This window comes from Pygocentrus nattereri, chromosome 20 (genome assembly GCF_015220715.1).
Source record: "Pygocentrus nattereri isolate fPygNat1 chromosome 20, fPygNat1.pri, whole genome shotgun sequence".
In the NCBI taxonomy this organism is placed as follows: domain Eukaryota; kingdom Metazoa; phylum Chordata; class Actinopteri; order Characiformes; family Serrasalmidae; genus Pygocentrus; species Pygocentrus nattereri.
In genome coordinates this window covers 8650951-8670125 of record NC_051230.1, presented here as the reverse complement: position 1 = coordinate 8670125, position 19175 = coordinate 8650951, and the positions used below count along the sequence as shown (strand labels likewise).

The following is a 19175-nucleotide window of genomic DNA, read 5'->3' as shown; positions in this document are numbered from 1 at the left end:
GTTTCCTCACTTGCTGTCCAATAATATTCCCAAAACTGTTTTGGGATGACTTCTAGCTTTTCTCTTGGAGAATGCTTTCTGAGGGTGAAAAGCCGGCAAGCCGACCCCGTCTTTCATCCTCTGAGGCGTACGCGGAATTGAAAACCTATATTTGGTATTGACATGACTGCAGAACATTTTTAGAACAGAACAGCCGTATCATAACTGCTACAGCAGCTTCCATTTGCTAGAAAGTGCTGTTTTGTAACGGCTGTTTCGTCGGCTAAAAACCTCAAACCTTGTCATAACACTCCTTTTTTAGAGACTACACTTTAAACAAATGAGCTTGCACAACTTCGTGTAGTCAGTCCAGTCATTCTGAATGACACGCAATTATAACTTCCCTGTTCATTAATAAGAAAAAAGGAATATTGTTCTTTTATTGCCACATGTGATGAATACACTCTAAACATTTAATAAGTGTAAGAGTCAGTAGAATGAATTACTAACAGAAGTTAAGCTAGTGGAAATTGGCAGTACGATTTATTTTGTTGTTAATAAATTAATAAATATTTATGATATTTGTTATTAATAAATAAGGATATTGCAATGGTGTATCATTTAGAATGACTGGAATGACTGTGTTGAGTTTAATGGAAATACAGTATCTCCAAATGTCCAAATATTAATAGGGAGTTTGTTCCCCTTTCGCTCTACTCTTCCGAAAAGTCTTTACACTAGATGTTGGAACATTGCTGTGAGGATTTGATTGCATTCAGCCACAAAGATGATTCAAACTCATCACAAAGTTATTGGAGCTCCATCACTCTGGCTGTGCAGCTCCAAGGCCCAGTGGGGGTTTGGGGGGGGTGGCTTTATACCCCTCTATCTGAGGCTTGGCATTGGGCATGGTGATGCCGAGCATCCCATTCTATTTGTTTAGTGCTTTTTAATGGAGATTTTACAGTAATGGATGCGCCTGAAAAGGAAAGAAATGATTTCCCATCATTTCTGCATAAGAGTTAAGAAGTAAACAAAGGCATGTGGAGTAGTTTGATGTGAAATGCTCTGTTTTGGAGAAGTTTAGAGTTTGCAGTGGTGGTAATAGGAACCAGATGTCCAAAGAGTCTAAATCACTCTTTCAGAAAGTCATTTTATGGGATAGGTTCCCTGTGCCTAGGTTATTATTTTACCATAGTTTGTAGGTTTTGGCCTAAACTATAATTTTAGAAGTTTGTAGAGTGTTTAGAGTGATTTTAGAGTGTTGTAAGGCAAAATGGTACTCAAAGAAAATGCATTTTCTCTGAATTTACAGGTATTTTCCTGTTAACAACATTAATAAAAGCTCAGAAAATGTGTAGGTTCACTATCATTATGTATAGTAAATAAAAAGGCTATATTTGTGTTGTAGCTATTGTGACCCCTTGTTCCTATTAACACTGCTGTAAAGACATCTGGGTCAGTAAGTGTCTCTGCAGTGCACCAGTTCACATGAATTCACTCTGAATGACTGTTTTTGACATTTCAGCCATTTAATTATGCAGGGATTTTCAAAAATGAGTGAAATTCCCTTTTACAGTAGGCGGATTTACTGATTAGTTAGGGTGTCTGGATACTTTTGGGCACAAAAGCACAAGACATTTTCTCATTTAAATGTCAGATGTTTATGGGAGGTTAAATTGCTTGGTCCTCCATCTGGTGCTGTCCATTGTGCTGAATCCCTCTTGTGGCGAGGAGGAGTAATTGCAGCACAGTGGTGGTGATAGGAGTCTGTTATACTCCAGACTGTTATACTCCAGAGTTTTTGAATTGTCTGAGTGTCATAAATCAGGCCTAAATCATGTATGTATTTCTGATTAATCTTTATTAGTCAGTTATGTTCACTCTAGACCCATCAGCATCAGCAAATTCTCCAACTGATCTCTCGTATAGGCAAAGCAAGTTTATTTATATAACACCCTTCATGCACTGCAGTCCAGCCATGTAAAGTGCTTTACAAGTGAGGAAATACAAAGAAAATTCAAATTCAAGAAATTAAACATTAAATAAAAAATCTAATTATACAAAGAAACAGAGGGTTTTAACTCAATTTGTACAGTGGCGTCTGAAGGTCTGAGGCCACTAGTGAAAATGCTTTTATTTTGCATTCAGCTCTAATTTAATTTAGTGTTTTTCATTACAAAGCATACTGTTTTCAGAAGAATTTAAGTGAAAAGTAGAATCTTTGAAATATTTACATGAATTTCAGAACTTATAATTATTTGTCCCTCTTTTGCTTTAACGACTACACTTGAGATGGCACAAACTGATCTCTAGATCAGGGGTATTTGACTGAAGTAAGGTCCAGTTAGAGATAGTTTCCTTATGCAGAGGTCCAGAGCATCATAATATCTAACTTGCATTATGATTCAGTGCCATATAATCTACACTGAGGTAGCCTAGTAGGTATATCAACATCCCATTAGTCAACAAACTGATTATCAAATCAAATAAAGTACAATTCAGTCATCTTTCAACAATATTTATTTATTCTCTTTTTGGATCACGGCATGTGAAATAACCTCCCTTTGACTTACGTTCTTCTCTGACACCTCGTCCCTCTGCTGTGTGTTCATCACTCACTCGGGTCTCAGCGCTTACCATAATGCACAGATCTGATTGTCTGAGTAGCGTCATGTGTGATGTTTACAACGCATGCGATTGGTCTGTGAGTCTCCCGGCCGCTAAGGCGGTACCATAAAGGCTAGAAGAGCTACGCCGATTAAAATATTAAAACCCTGTTGAAATGAAATGATTCTTTATAGTATATAGTTTATAGTTATGGGTCCAGGTCAACGTCTGGGTCTGGACTCGGACTGCAGTCCACCTACCTCTGCTCCAGATGATAAGATGAGATAAGATCAAATCACCCCAAGAGATGTTTGAACTTGACTTCAATAGAACGGATAAGACAAAACCCCCCCCCCCAAAAAAAGGCCTTTTTGTCCGAAGGCTTTAAAATGGTCAATATCATAAATTTTCTTCAATTTGTACAGTGATCTACAAATAGTGCAGAACCTTCAATATTTACTCTTCACTTTACTTATCATAAATTTTCTTTGTTTTATTTTCTTCAATGCTAAACCTTTAATAGGCTGTAGTAGATGTTGGATCATTGCTGTGAGGATTTGATTGCATTGCATTAGTGATGCTGATGTTGAATAATTAGGTCTGGATCACAAACTCTACTCAAACTCATCCCAACATTACTGGAGCTCCATCACTCTAGACAACGCAGCTATGCTGGTCCACAGCCCAATGCTGGGGGCCTTTATGCCCCTCTAGCTCATGCTCAGTATTGGCCATGGTGATGCAGAGCATCGCATTCTATTGGTCAGTGCTTTTTTATGGAGATTGTACAAACTATATGTGTGCAATTAAACACTTGTGTCAGGTGCACCGATTATTCATAATTTCCGCATAACTGTTAAGATATAAACAAAGCCACTCAGAGTAGTTTGACATGAAATGCTCTGTTCTAGAAAACCTTATAGAGGTGATAGGAACCAGAGGTGCAATGACTCTAAAGCTATTTCACAGAAAGTTAATACATTAAATGACTGCAGATTTGTTCCTTGTTGCATGAGATATTGTTTTACAATAGTTTATGATGTTTGGGCAGTTTTATGAACAAAAATGTAATTCATTTGTAATTAGAATGCAGAACCTTCATTACTCACATCCAGTGAGAGCAACAGTGGCTGCATGTTCCATCCAATGAATATATACATATTTATATATAGAATTTGCTGTTGTTTTTGTTAGTTATATGTTAGTTCCTAGGTTATGAATGTGTGTAATAAAACTTTGGGCCTACCAGCAAACCCATGGTCAGTTAAGGGGTTCATTTATCCGTAGATCTCGTAGATCACTCTCTGCAGAAGATGCTGAAGGTATTGTTTTAAGACTATATTTGCACGAGAGGGCTACAGTTGCAGCTGGGCTTCAGCCTGCACTACTCTAGGGGGGGTCAAAGGGTACAAACTAGGAAAATGACCAAGGCCAATTTTTGTGTATTTTTTGTGTGTGTATTTTTATGTATGATGTTGTAGAACATGCAGCTTTCTGAACATGTTTCTGATGTAATGGATTCTTTAAAATGTGTATAATGCATCAAACCTTGCACTGCATACACCCTGTGATAATATCTCTGTGTGCATAAATGAAGTGTTATTAAGCTGAGTATGCTGAGTAAGCTGAATATGCGGCCCAATTTTTCCTCCGTACTGTGTCGTAGGAGATCTCTCCAGGTGAGCTGACTCTAGAGGCGCTGTTGCAGATGTCGGATGAAGAGGTGTGTGAGACACTGCAGAAGTTTGGGGCGAGTGAGGAGGAGTGTGCTCGCCTGAACGCCTCCCTCACCTGTCTACGCTCTGCCCACAAATCAGGTGAGCTCCCGTGTAGAGATCCAGTTTGTGCTATAATAGGATTGACGCTGTCGCTATGATGTCGCTGTCAGAACAAAACCCTTTAACTCTGTATCTTTTTTTTAATGCCAGCTGCTCTTTACGTTGTGTGAAAAATTTGAATGAACTATTACGAATGAAATATTACGAATGACTTGGAATAGAATGACTTTACAATAACGTACATTAAAAGTTACAAAGTTCTTTTGTTTTTGGTATTTAATATTCTTACAGTGCAGGTATCCACACACTAATGGGTTATGCCTTGTTCTATAAAGTTTAAGTTTAAATTTAAGTTTAAGTTAAGTGACTCTTATTAGTCCCACAATGGGGAAATTTCACCTCCGCATTTAACCCATCCGTGAAGTGAAACACCACATACACTGTAGTGAGCACACACACACTAGGGACAATGAGCACATTTGCCTGGAGCGGTGGGCATAAATAAATAAGAAGTAAAAATAAGTGGAGTGTCATAAGCATAAACAAAGAGAGATTTAAAAAATAAAACTGATAGGGAACAAGAGCTATTATATTATATGTTCATGGGAAAACTGAACCTGGTGTCATTGCCTGTTGCTACTGATTGGGAAAATTTTATGCAACAAGTAGCAATCATTGAGAAGGTGTAGGAGCTTCCTAAAGTTCTCAGGGAGACATTATTAAATAACACTCAAATGGAAAAAGCGTGAAAGTTCGTGGGTGTTCATGTGCAGGTGTAGCGTGCAAGATTTCTCCCAGACTAATGATGAGGAAGGTAAGAGAGAAGCCAGCGGTCACTCAGAAAGACTTTCGGGAATACCTGATAGCAGTAGGAACAACAGTTATGCAGAGAGCAATTAGCAATGAATTGCAGTGCAGTTATCTCCATATACCTATACCTCACGCTGAACTCAGAACTCTTTTAGAACAATGGTCTCTGGTCAGCAGATACTTATTACACTTATACACTGTAAGAATGTTCTTTTATTCTGAAAAATGACTATTTTAAAGACACAAGGTTTCGTTCTGACAGAAATGATATGTTATTATTTATGTGGTTATATGGAACATGTGATGATGTGGAGTTCTTTAAGAACACTCCAGCATATTTCAGTAAAACAAATCGAAAAGTGATTGATTTCACAAGTTGGAAAGGGTAACGACTAGTTACTCCTGTACAATTTGTGCTCTCAGTATTCAATCGGAAAAGGATTTAGGAAAGTAGACAGATGATAATAAAGTGATAAAAATAACTTTAAGAAGTGAATTATTGATCGCGCCACCGAGGCTGCATTTCCAAAAATATGATGCTCATATTTTTGGTGAGTGTGGTTTAAGTCTCAGGTTTAAAGCAGCCTCGTTGGATATTCTCAGCCCTCGAGCTTTGACTGAAGTTTAAAAATAGTCTTTACTTAATTAGACTGTATTGATTTGAAATGTGTTGTCTTTGTGTTGTAAACAGCCCCACTTTCTGCCTCTCTCTCAGTCTTGCTGCTCTCTCTTTGAATCGGTTTACTGGGATTAAAACGACTAACTGCAGCATTTTTGGCTTTTCTCAGACAGAACAGCTCCTTTTATGTTATAGTAATCAGGCAGGTGTACATATAGATACTGCGGGGAGTCCCTGCCTCTTTGCCCTCACACTATACAAGTGCCCTCTTAGTCGTTATGTAAAATAATTGTATTTTATATTGCTACCACCGTTCTTCAAGCTGTGTTTCAGTGAAGTGGGGCATCACTCCAGGAACAGAGCTTGTGGGTTAGCTAGGGTCCTAAAAGGTTCATCCCTCTTGGGTGCCCCCTCTGGTGCAGTACAGACCATCTGTGGTTCTCCTTGGTAACTCCAACCTGTCATGCACAACCACCAGCGCTGGATAACCCACTGATAATTGCTTTAAGAAAGCATCACATTTCATAATGTGGGAAATAAGTGCGTTGAAGGGGGACATTGTAGAGAAAATGACAGAGTCAGATTTCTTTATAATGGAGGTGATAGGAACCAGGTGTTACAGTGTTTACCAGTGAACCTCTGAGTTTAATGTGATGCTGATAATGGTACAGTAATGGTAAATCTGAAAAATAGGCTTTTTAATGTACTAATTTGCCTTGGAACACCTTATATTTACCTCTCCACTGTAATTATCTTTAAAAAATGCATTTCAGGCCAAATTTTCTCACAAAAATATTGTAAGGCAATGGCTTTACAGGCATTAAACTTGTTCCTAGTTCTTATCTCCACCACTATGAACAATTCTAATTCAATGGTTTTGTTCTAGGTGCATTTCCTATGAAACCCCTTTGGATGACTTTGTTTACACTTCATTTACTTAATTATGCTGAAATTTTGAAAAATCTGTGGAATTCCCCTTCCAACGCCAGGTCTTCATTAATGGCAAAATTCAAAGAGATTAAAACAAGACTCTGTGGAGCTCTTAACGGGAAACCCCACCAACTGCCCCATCAAAATTTCTTTATACTTAAAATGTTGAGATGTTAACGTGATGATAATACTAATATGAATATAGCCAGTTTATTTACTATACAAAATGACCAGCGAAGCTTTGCATATTTTCTGAGTGTTTATATGTAAAGTTGATATTTGTATGAAACTGATAAATATGAAAAAGCTTTCTATAGGGACTATTTTGCCTCACAACAACCTGGATGCAGTTCTTTGTCATGAATGATATTTAAAGATGTCTTTATTCACATATTTAGACAAAACCTTCTAAAAAAGATACAGCCCCAATTCCAATGAAGTTGGGACATTGTGTAAAACAGAATACGATGATTTGCAAATCAAAAGAAGTTGAGCCCCTGTCTCAATTTCTTTGGAACGTGTTGCAGGCATCAAATTCAAAATGAGTGAATATTTGCAAAAAACAATAAAGTTTATCCATTTGTACATTAAATATCTTGTCTTTGTAGTGTATTCAATTGAATATAGGTTGAAAAGGATTTGCAAATCATCGTATTCTGTTTTTATTTATGTTTTACACAATGTCCCAACTTCACTGGAATTGGGGTTGTATATAAACATTTGGTTTTATCTCAAACATAATTACACTGACCCTCTTGATAAGAATGATTGCAATACACAGAAAACTAAGTTGTATAAGTGTAATTTATATTCATGCTTCCCTTTTTCCCCTTGAGCTCATGACTACCAAAGCATCTGAATGGGTCTAATAGTAGTTGTAATTATTGTTGTTCTTAAGATTGTGTCTGGGATTCTTCCCAAGGGGATCAGATGTGGTAGATTGGGATTATGCATTTACATCTCTTTTGCGTTTTAAAGGAATGCTCAAGCATTTTCAGCCTTTGTTGCATTTTTATCAGAAGCTTGATTACCACAGATAATAATTATGGCTGTGGTTATTTTGACAATGATATTGATAGTTGGCGAAATCTAACAGTGTTATTTTATTACAATGTATACTTTACTTTTAATTGTAATGCATGTTTGATGTAACATGCATTACAAATATATACAATGATCAGGCATAGCATGACCACCTCCTGGTTTCTACACTCATTGTCAATTTTATCAGCTCCACTTACTGAATAGCTGCACTTTGTAGTTCTACAGTTACAGACTGTAGTCCATCTGTTTCTCTGATACTTTGTCAGCCCCCCTGTACCCTGATCTTCAGTGGTCAAGACCCTCACAGCACAGGTATTATTTGGGTGGTGGTTCATACTCAGTTCTGCAGTAACACTGATGTGGTGGTGGTGTTAGTGTTGTGCTGTTGTGCTGGTCTGAGTGGATCAGACACAGCAGTGCTGCTGGAGTTAAACACTTCAGTGTCACTGCTGGACTGAGAATAGTCCACCAACCAAAAATATTCAGCCAACAGCGTCCTTTAAAAGGACTAGAGGATGGCCAACACAACTGCAGCAGCAGATGAGCTGTCGTCTCTGACTTTACATCTACAAGGTGGACCGACAAGGTGTTGAAAAACTCCAGCAGCACTTCTGTGTCTGATCCACTCAGACAGGGAGATTCATATATATATATATATATATATATATATATATATATATATATAAAGAATAACAGTATGTAGCAAAAATAATAACAGGGTTCATGAAATGGTAAACAGTGATTTGTGCTGTCGGCTCACAGCAAGAAGAGCCTCTGTTCGATTCCCCGGCTGGGCAGCCAGGGTCCTTTCTGTGTGGTGTTCTCTGTGTCTGTATGGGTTTCCTCTGAGTGCTTGGCTTTCCTCCCACAGTCCAAAGACAGGCCTTCAGGCCAAAAGGAGATGCTAAGTTACCCCTAGATGTGAATGCATGTGCTTGTGTGTCTGCCCTGTGATTGGACTGGCGACATGTCCAGAGTGTTTCCTGCCTTCCACTCAATTAGTGCTGGGATAGGCTCCAGCACCCCCTGCAACCCAGGAGCGTGTAACTTTATCAATTGTTTAAAAGTACTTTATTAATGATTATTAATTAAGTTGTAAACATCTTAAAATACATTAATAAACAATTCAAATACCTAAAAAAGAGCAACATTGACCTTTTGCTTGCCAAATAGTGAGCTGGCATTCGTCTACACTGAGACCTGTGTTACTTTGCCTTCCATGTCAGTCAGCATTAAACCTGTCAGCTACATCACATATTCATATTCATCAGACAGAACAGCTCACTTTGTGTGTTCTAACTGCTTATTAATGATTTTGAGGTGTTTATGACTTAATTAATAACCATTAATTAAGAAATTTTGAAGCACTTGTGAGAATGGGAAGTTCGGCTGTACAAGTTGTGTTCCTTGAGTTTGAGTTTTCCTTGCAGTAGCGTTGGTGTACCAGAAGAGGGCAGCACAGTGTTATGAAGTGTTACACTGTTGGTTTGATAATTGACAGCTTTCTGCAGTCTCCCTGTAAACGTGACGGTATGGTGGGAGTAATCTGAGCTTGTGTAATGATTGACACGTACGTTGCCATTACTGCACCACAGACTGGTTAAACATAACTGATGAGGGCATGTTGTACGTTTCAACCTCATTTACTGCAGCCATGTAGTCTACCCAACACGTCTGATGACAGGTGGTACAGTCTCGCTGTCGTACTGTTTGTGAGCAACACTGTACTTCATACAGACCCTTCTGTGAAGATTTTCCTTCATGGGAATCAGATTCATTTTTCGACAGTTTTAAAATTTGAGACAAACTCTGAGACAAACTCACACTCATCCTGCGTTATGTGGGACGTTCCCACAAGTCAATTTTCCAATCAGAGATCCTTGGGAGAAAATTAGAGGCCCCATATCAACCTTTTTCTAATTTATTTTTCACCTAAGCTTCACGTTTATGACATATATATGAGTTTATGTACCAAAAATAATTCAAAAGTAGTTGATTTTTACAGTCATTTTCTCTCTTTATCCCTTAGAATTAAACAGACCGTTTGTGTTAGTGTGCCTTTAAGGCTATGTATATAAATGACCCCTGGCTGCCATGTGTCTCATTCAAAAAGCACTGCTTAGAATGTCAATGTTTATGGGTGAGGCTGAACTGCTGTGGACTGTAGAGGTGGATATATATATATGAATTGGTCTCTGTGACATCACAAAACTTTAAGATGGAAAAAAGGCTGTTTTTATAGCTAAGTTGTACTGTAAGGACTTTAAAACTCTTATTGTTTTCATTCCTACATCAAACTCTGTTACTCCACATTAGTAAGAATAATTCAGTTTTCTGTGATATAGGCCCTTTAAATAGTATTTTTTACTTTTTTAATATGTAGAATACAAAAAAAAAATCAGGTCATGCTTCACGTTCTCACTTTAACAAAGAAAACAATGTAAGGACACAGAGGAAACTTGAAGAGACTCAGAAGAAATAAGGAATTACAAACATGTCATGTCTTCAAACATGTCATCAGGTGACCTCCTGCTTTGTTGGAGTGAAAACCGGGAGCCACACCGGCTCTCTGTGGGTAAAATTGGACACCCCCGTCTCTAGGTTAAGTGTCATCAGGGTCTGTACGCACTGTGAAACTTTGCACAGTCTATGTGATTCCTTTTCCTATAGAAGATGAAGGTCCTACTTTATATTAAGAGTCTCTAATTACTCTGTAGTTACACATGAACAACATATGCAACAACATTGTAACTACAGATGATTTAGGCAGTGTTACAGATGGATTACAGAAGTATAGCCTATGTAATTACACATGTGTATCAACTTCAGTTTTGCCTCATGTAATTACACAAGTGGAACTTCTACAGAGGAACTTTCCTGTAATAAAGCGTTAAAGTTACTTTAAAATAAGGGGACAGTTCCTGTGTCGTTGTTATGTAGGTACTGTGTAATAATGGAGCGGTAATATCGCTGCTGTCGGAGGAAAACCTCGTACCTCCATTTTTGACGTTTTTCGGTTTTTGACAGAATTTGAATTACCTGTCACCCTTTACATTGTGTGTAAATTTTATGATGAAGGGAGCAAAAGAAGCAGCCCAAAATGACATGGAAAAAACTCTGGTTCCATTGACTTGCATCAAATTTAAAGTAGTTTTTTCCCTTCTCCTGTAAAGTTACCATTTTGGAGATACGAGGTTTTGATTCGACAACAGCGAAATAGATTTTGCTTTGGGCTTAATAAAACTAACTAATAATAAAAATTCCATTTTAAGATGAGGAGATATCTGCTGTTCTGTCACATGACAGAATGGTTTAAAGCTGAGACTGGTTGCAGTGTCACAGCACTAGCAACATAAACACTAGCTAAATGGTAGGAAAGCTGGAATATATAGTGTTAGTAATGACTTAATGTAAGTCATTATAAACTTCCTTTTACCGGTAAAAAAAAAAAGCTCTGAAAAAAAAGGCTCTTCCAGTGATTACAGTGTAATTACATGTGTTATCACCCTTGTGTTATTACAAGAGAGAGAATAGGCTGCTACAGCTATTCAGATACATGTGTGTAGTTACATAAGGTGTGCATCTGTAATCCGTCTGGATCAGTGACTACATCATTAGTAGTTACATTGTTGTTACATATGTTGTTCACATGTAACTACACAGTTATTAGAGACACTTAATATGAAGTGGGACCAAGATGAATATAGGCTGTTGTTTGTAGGCCTAGATTACATGTATTATCCCCTGTTCCCCTGATGTGTCCCTCATTGTCCTGCCAAATCAGCTAAGCTGTCCTGCAGCTGAAGCATCCTAACCCTGTTTTCTCACTGTCTAAGGCTTAGACCTAATGTTTAACTCACTTAAATCAGTTTCAGACAAAAAAACCCAAAAGTTTAAAGTATTTGAGAATAAAAAGTATCCCCATCACTGTTAGAAATAAAGGTTCTATGTAGACACATTTTCTGTTCATTATGGTACAAACAATGTTCAATGCACCCTCAAAGGTACAACAATGGTTTTACGGTCCAGTTGTGTACCTTATGTAAGTTTAAGTCCTACTGGAAAAGTACATATTTGTATAATTTCATAACTGAATGTTTTAAAACAGAACAATAAGATTAAGAGCCTGGGGACGAGACGGGGTGAGTTGAGTCAGTACAGCTTACTATTTCAATATCATTTCGATGGATAATAGTACAGATATGTTCCCTGACTAAAGGTAGCGAGATGTACACTTTAGGGCACCACCCCAGTGGTAAGAGGGGCACTGCCCCAGTAAGAGTTTATACCTTTTTTGTGAGAGTGATGTTATGCACTTGTCTGTCAGAAGGGGGCAGTAGTGCTCCTTCAATTATGTCATCGTCAGTCATGAAACACTTGAAGGAAAAAAAGAAACAGAAACTCCGCTGTCATCTCGAGCAGCAGGGTGATACCACAAGCAGTCATATTTTTTCTGACTTCTAGCTGCAGCTCTCAGTTATTCTGCCTGCATTCTGCTTTCCTGGTGACGAGTGACAGGCCCGGCTGTCTGTTTGCGCTGATGCTATGGGAATGTGGCTCCAGATATTTCGGGCTCCTAATCAGTCTCCTGGTGTCGTGCAGGTTTTACTTTTTGTGTCAGTTCTGATGTGACACGAGTCTATTTTTCGCCCTCTGTGGTTCCTCTATAGTAGCTAATCTAAAGCTTTTGTCTTGAAAGACACCTAAAGAGGGACTCTGCCCTGTTTTAACTGAAGAACAATGGCTGTAATTGTACGACACTCACTGCAGTGGGTACCTGCTGTGTTCGTGTGGTTGGCTGGCCGTGGGCGTGTAGGTGGACGCCACAGGTGTGTAATTCTGGCATCACCTGTTCATCCATTGTTTCTCTTGCCACTTCTTTCAATGGCTTCTCCAGTACCCTCTTCACTTCTCTTTCTTTACATGACCCTGCACCGACTCCACGTTAATGAAAATGCCATAGCGGCTGATGGCCATTTGCAGCAGCACACACGACGTCCAAATGTTACTGCAACAAAGAGAGGGAATCTCTATCCAACTAGGTATACCGTTATCGATTAAAAATAATCGAGTAATCTGTCATTTGTTTTGATGATTACCGAGCTATCAGAATATACAGATGTGCTTAACTGAGCAATAACAAACCATTCCTTGCCTTTTTAATTTTCTATACTATATTTCTGCTAAAGGATGACCAAGGAAGCCTTTAGAAACACATAAGGGCCACATGTGCTTAGCCTTTTGTACCAGTAACAGGTGCAAATCTGACTGCCCACATGTTACAGTGCCCTCCCAAAAGTACTCAGACTTAAAATTGTAAGTTGTTTTTAGGAAACAAAAATTCAAACCAAGGGGGATCAGTGAACACAAGTGGACCGTCGTCATTCTAAGAGAAGCAGACTCAGTGCAGTCTGGCTGGTGTTCTCCTGGATTTCTCCACACACACCACCATCAGTCCACCATCAGTTTTTCAAAAAGTCAACACTTTTTGGATGCACTGTATCAGAGGTCAGCAACTCAAACCATGTTAAATGTTAAGAAGAGCCATCCTGTCCTTTGAAAAAAACCCATCAAACTACCTTGGGAGCCACAACATTTTATGTTCATTTCACCAGCTTGGCTGTAAATATGTCTCAGTATGTGCTAATGTACTAGTACAGGCTAAAAATATAAAATATATGAAGATGCAGACTTTCTTTGCTCTGCTTTAAGCTTTAGCTCAGTTACAGCTGCTTTTCTCGCACCTCTGGCAGGAAACTTTTCCTCAAAAACAGTTTCTTGTAAAATGTCTTTCGATGCTTGGCTTTTTATGAGACTAAGCTCAGCTTCTCATTTGATGTCCTGGGACACTAGAATGTAACTGCTGCACCATTTAAGGTGGTATTGGAAAATTTGAGTGAGAAGCTGACTCCATCATCGACGTTTTAGAGTTTGACAGGCTGTTGTTGCAGATGAAACATATCAGGAAACCAGCTGAGTGATTATAAACGCAAATAAGTCACTTTTTTCTCCAAATTATTCAAGCTCAGTTTAAATCTTTCTCTTTGCCTTTTTATTAGCAACTAGCTAGATGAGATGTTGTATGCATTGCTATGGTGACCGGCAATCTGCACTTCCACCTTCAGGGTTATAGGTTGGTGAATTGACAGTTATAGGCTACATCAGCTACAGCATTTAAGACCATTTAGTGCTAAAACTGTGTTAGAATGATCAGCAGAGCTTTATTTTACTGCAAAAGAGGGTTATTTTATTTTACCTGCTTTGGAGCCGCAGCAGGACAGTAAAAGAGCTACATGCAACTCCAGAGCTCCATGTAGCTTAAATGCAGAGCTTATGTGCTGTATTCATGGAAGAATATGAATTTTCTCATATATATGCAATTGAGGGAGGACGACACAAACTGTGGGAGGACTGAGATATTAGAAGTGTGGCTGATTTAATATTATGCTTGATTTACTCAAAGTCCTTACAGAAAAGTGCATTCCCTCTGCAGTCATCTTGGCAGCGGCCCTCAGGCAACTGTTTCCAGTCGTACAAGAACAGGCTCCTATGAAAATCAGGGCCTTAGAAACATGTTTGAAATCAAACCAGTAAAAGATACATCAATACTTGCAATAGCATTTAGCCAAAAAACACACAGAAGATGTAGTTTTAGTTTGTTCTGGCCACTGTGCATATCTCAAAATGAAGGGGCTTTTCCCTTTTGTGGCTTTTCCAGCTTTTTATTGAAGGACATATGCCATATTGAGCATTACAAGGTTTCATTTTTCAGCCATTGAACTGATTTAGTGCAGTTTAACAACTAGCTGAGGCCACTTTTGTGTTTTTTTCCACCTTTTAAAACACAAGTATGTAGTAACGTCTAAAGCAAGTTATGCAGAGAGTTCTTATAACAGTGGCAGCAGACACAGTGGCTAGACTGATGCCCAGACTTTGAACATGTGCTGAATGTGTGAGAAGATACAGCATAAAATACACTATTAAAAGGCATATTGTTTCCCAAATTCTCTGTTCATATCTGCAGTAGAAAAACACAAGAGCAGAGCGTTCTGTTGGGAAAGAACTTCATTTACTAACTCAGCTAAACTATATTTCCAAAAGTGTTCTGCCTTCACACACATATGAACTTGAGTGACATCCCATTCTTAATCCATAGGGTTTAATATGATGTCAGCCCACCCTTTGCAGCTGTAACAGCTTCAATTCTTCTGGGAAGACTTTCCACAAGGATTTAGGAATGTGTTTATGGAAATTTTTGACCGTTCTTCCAGAAGCACATTTGTGAGGTCAGACACTGATGTTGGAAGAAAAGGCCTGGCTCGCAGTCTCAGCTCCAATTTACATTTACAACATTTAGCAGACGCTCTTATCCAGAGTGACTTAGAAGAAGTGCTTTGTCTATCTAGAGAAAGTATCTTTGCTAGTTACCAATAGGTTAGAGAGAAAGACGGTCCTGAGCTCAGACACTTCAAGAAACAAGTCACTGTAGATACCCAGAAAAAAGGAAGAGTTGAACACAGAACTCTGTGCCGTACAATACAATACAGTAAACTACAATACACAGTGTGACACAATAAAATATAATATATAAGTGCAGCACGATATATTGCAAACAATACTTAATTTATGAGCTAATTCATTCCAGAGTGTTCTATTGGGTTGAGGTCAGGACTCTGTGCAGGCCAGTCAAGTTCTTCCACACCAAACTCACTCATCCATGTCTTTATAGACCTTGCTTTGTGCACTGGTGTGCAGTCATGTTGGAACAGGAAGGGGCCGTCCCCAAACTGTTCCCACAAAGTTGGGAGCATGAAATTGTCCAAAATCTCTTGGTGCTAAAGCATTAAGAGTTCCTTTCACTGGAACTAAGGGGCCGAGCCCAACTCCTGAGAAACAACCCCACACCATAATCCCACCTCCACCAAACTTTACACTTGGCCCAATGCAGTCAGACAAGTACGGTTCTCCTGGCAACCACCAAACCCTGACTCATCCATCGGATTGCCAGACGGAGAAATGTAATTCGTCACTCCAGAGAACACATCTCCACTGCTCTAGAGTCCAGTGGCGGCGCTTTAGACCACTACATTCGACACTTTGCATTGTGCTTGGTGATGTAAGGCTTGGATGCAACTGCTCGGCCATGGAAACCCATTCCATGAAGCTCTCTACGCTGTTCTTTGCTAATCTGAAGGCCACATGAAGTTTAGAGGTCTGTAATGATTGACTCTACAGAAAGTTGGCGACCTCTGTGCACTATGCCCCTCAGCATCCGCTGACCCCGCGCTGTCATTTTACATGGCCTACAACTTTGTGTCTGAGCTGCTGTTGTTCCCAATCACTTCCGCTTTGTTATAATCCCACTGACAGCTGACTGTGGAATATTTAGTAGTGAGAAACGACTGGACTTGTTGCACAGATGGCGTCCGATCACGGTACCATGCTGGAATTCACTGAGCTCCTGAGAGTGACCCATTCTTTCACTAATGTCTGTAGAAGCAGTCTGCAGGCCTAGGAGCTCGGCTTTATACACCTGTGGCCATGGAAGTGGTTGGAACACCTGAATTCAATGATTTGGATGGGTGAGTGAATACTTTTGGAAATATAGTGTATATGAATGCAGAGATTGTCTTTACTCTCTTAAAATCCAGGCTTATTACGTAATAAGGCTTATTATTCAGTATCTACAGGGACCTCTACAGGGCTTAGCCATTCTAAGGTTATGGAAGTGTATAATAAAACTTTAGGCCTGCCGGTGAGCCCTGACCACTCAAGGAGTTTAAAGAACAGCCCCACAATGTAAAAGTGAAAGGGTTTTCCTAGAACTGTACATCAGAGCCAAGTAGGACTGTTACAATCCCACAATACAATTTGGACCTTGATACTGATGCCAAGTGCAGTATGACAATGATAAATAACAACAGATTAATTTTTAAACTGAACAAAACTCTGAGCGATATTAGCAGTGGTTGCAAGTCCCAGCGCACTAAAGCTGTTTTCTTACCGTGTCATTAGTTCATTTTAATGGGTGCAGATTTATTACGACTATTGTTCTATTGTACGTCCTATTGTTCTATACCTATTAATGGCCATTCCTAGAACCGTGCATTCAAGCTATTAACTGTTTAAATCTTTGTTTTTAAGAGTGTATGTGGAAAAAAAAATGCATAAGAATGTGTGCTGATCAGGTTCTGTTTCTTACTGTAAGAGAAACCAGAGAATAATAAGACTTTAAAATATGCTTTGTCATAATGCAGATCGCAAATGAATCATTTTTGATTCATCGAGAGAGAACATTTTAATTTTTATTATGTTTATTCAAGTAATTGTGACTGCCCAAATGACAACCCTGCATATCTGTACCGTTCTGTACACTTGTAGCAAAAGATGGGGGCTTCAATAAATGCATAGAAATATGTCTTTTTTGAACAATCAGGTCAAATTAATTCATGTTTTGTTGAATTTTCTCTTCAACCGCCACAGACAACAAGCTCAAATGTTTGTTTTTTCTGCAAATTTTAGTGCACAATTTCTGAGTTTAGCATTTCAGAAAAAAAAAAATAATAAAATCTATAATGTACCATGACTTTTATTAATTACTTGTTATTAATATGTTAAACTGAGCAAATAAACAGTTACTATGCTTGGAAATGCACAGAAGTGTGTTCTCTGTAGAGCATGTGTTAACTTATTTTTTACTTCTTAATATGACGATGTTTAATTTGACCGGGGTGCCCAAACTTTTGCATGCAACTGTCCATTTAAACCGAAGCCAAGTCTGATTTCTGACTCTTTTCAATCCAGTCAATGAGTGCATGTGTTTCTCCATTATAGAAAGCTGGAGACATTGACTCTGCACAGCTGAGATAACAGACTTCGAATTCAACTGTAGTTACGATAATAACAGACGCCCAGTCTTTCAGTGCTGAAAATACGGGATGAAAGGAGCCGTGAGGTTATTAGGACCATGCAAATACATTCTATAGCAGTTATCGAACATTAACTTGCTCAGGCTGGCTTGTTTGTTAAAGACTGTAAGCTCATTAACTGAGCACAAAACAGAAATACAGTATATCATCCCTTTATGTCACGTCACATATAGCGTGAAAGTTAGAATTTTATGTGACAGCTTTGTTGCCATGGAGACGAGTCATCGTGCAGGCTTCCATCGGCGACCTCGTTTTACCCATAACCCTCCCTTGTGGATGCCTCCATGCCACATGTTGGCCTTTTTCCTTCCTGTGTTGATCTTTTTAATGGGGCTGTGTGCCTTCGAGGGTCTGCGTCTACAAAAGTACAGGCATGCCCTCGAGAGATAACTGTACAACCACGCGAATAACTACTTATATGATTAACAGTCTCTTCCTAGAGCCCTGACGGTGTGGAGGTGTCCCGTATAAGTGTAGATTAGAGCTCAGTGAAGGCTTTAAGCGTCAGGGTCCTGCCCCAGATCAAGACCTAATGCGCACAAAATGAGGACAAATACCCATGTCATCCCTCTTAAGAGCGTTTTTGCTTAAAGGGCCCATATCATGGAAAAAAGAGATTTGTCTTGCTTTTGAAATAAATTAATTGGGAAACCTACACATTACACCTACAGGCACTTTTATGTCAGCCCTTTCTAAATCCATAGGCAATAATATGGAGTTGGTCCTCCTTTGCAGGGCTTCCACTCGTCTGCAAAGCTTTCTACAAGATTTTGGAGACTGTCTGGGCGAATTTATGTGAATGGCTCGCAGTCTCTGTTCTAGTTTATCCCAAGGGTGTTTGATAGATAGAGTTGATGTCAGAACTCTGTGTGGGCCAGTCAAATTCTTCCATACCAAACTCACCCAGCCAGGCCATTATGGACCTTGCTTTGTGTACTGGGGTTCAGTCATGCTGAAACAGAAAAGGGTTTTCCCCAAACTGTTCCCACAAAGTTGGAAGCATACAATTGTCCAAAATATCTTGGTTTGCTGAGGCAGTAAGATTTCCCTGGAACTAAGGGATCTAGGCCAACCTCTGAAAAACAAACCCAGACCATTATCCCTCCTCCACCAAACTTTACAGTTGACACAATGCAGTCAGGCTGGTAATGTTCTCCTGGCATTCGCCAAACCCAGGCTCATCCATCAGACTGTCAGATAGAGAGTGGTGATTCATCAGTACAAAGCCCTACAAAAACCCAAAAACCTTATATGTTAAATAGACCCAATAAATCATACACAGTAACACAGCCTACTTTAACTTTTTCTGAAGGGAAGGTGAGCATGTGTCTGCCCAATTAGCATGCAGAATACAATACATACAACAAAGCAGAGATATTCAGGGCTAGAGTACTGAATTGTTCACCATGCTGTAGTGTTGAAGAAGCACATCATGCAACAGAACTTGGATTGTGCCTACCTCTTTCCATTGATCTG

The 19175-nt window shown here is 39.1% G+C and overlaps 1 protein-coding gene across 3 annotated transcripts in view; it reads left to right on the top strand.

Annotated features, from left to right (window-relative positions):
- The window catches only part of ksr2 (kinase suppressor of ras 2), a 168192-nt gene that overhangs the window by 13120 nt on the left and 135897 nt on the right, over window positions 1–19175 (top strand). For all 3 annotated transcript variants that reach the window (XM_017705064.2, XM_017705063.2, XM_037531480.1), the window contains exon 3: window positions 4256–4406. In XM_017705064.2, the coding sequence (XP_017560553.1) occupies window positions 4256–4406 (151 nt within the window). The remainder of the gene's footprint in view (window positions 1–4255; window positions 4407–19175) is intronic.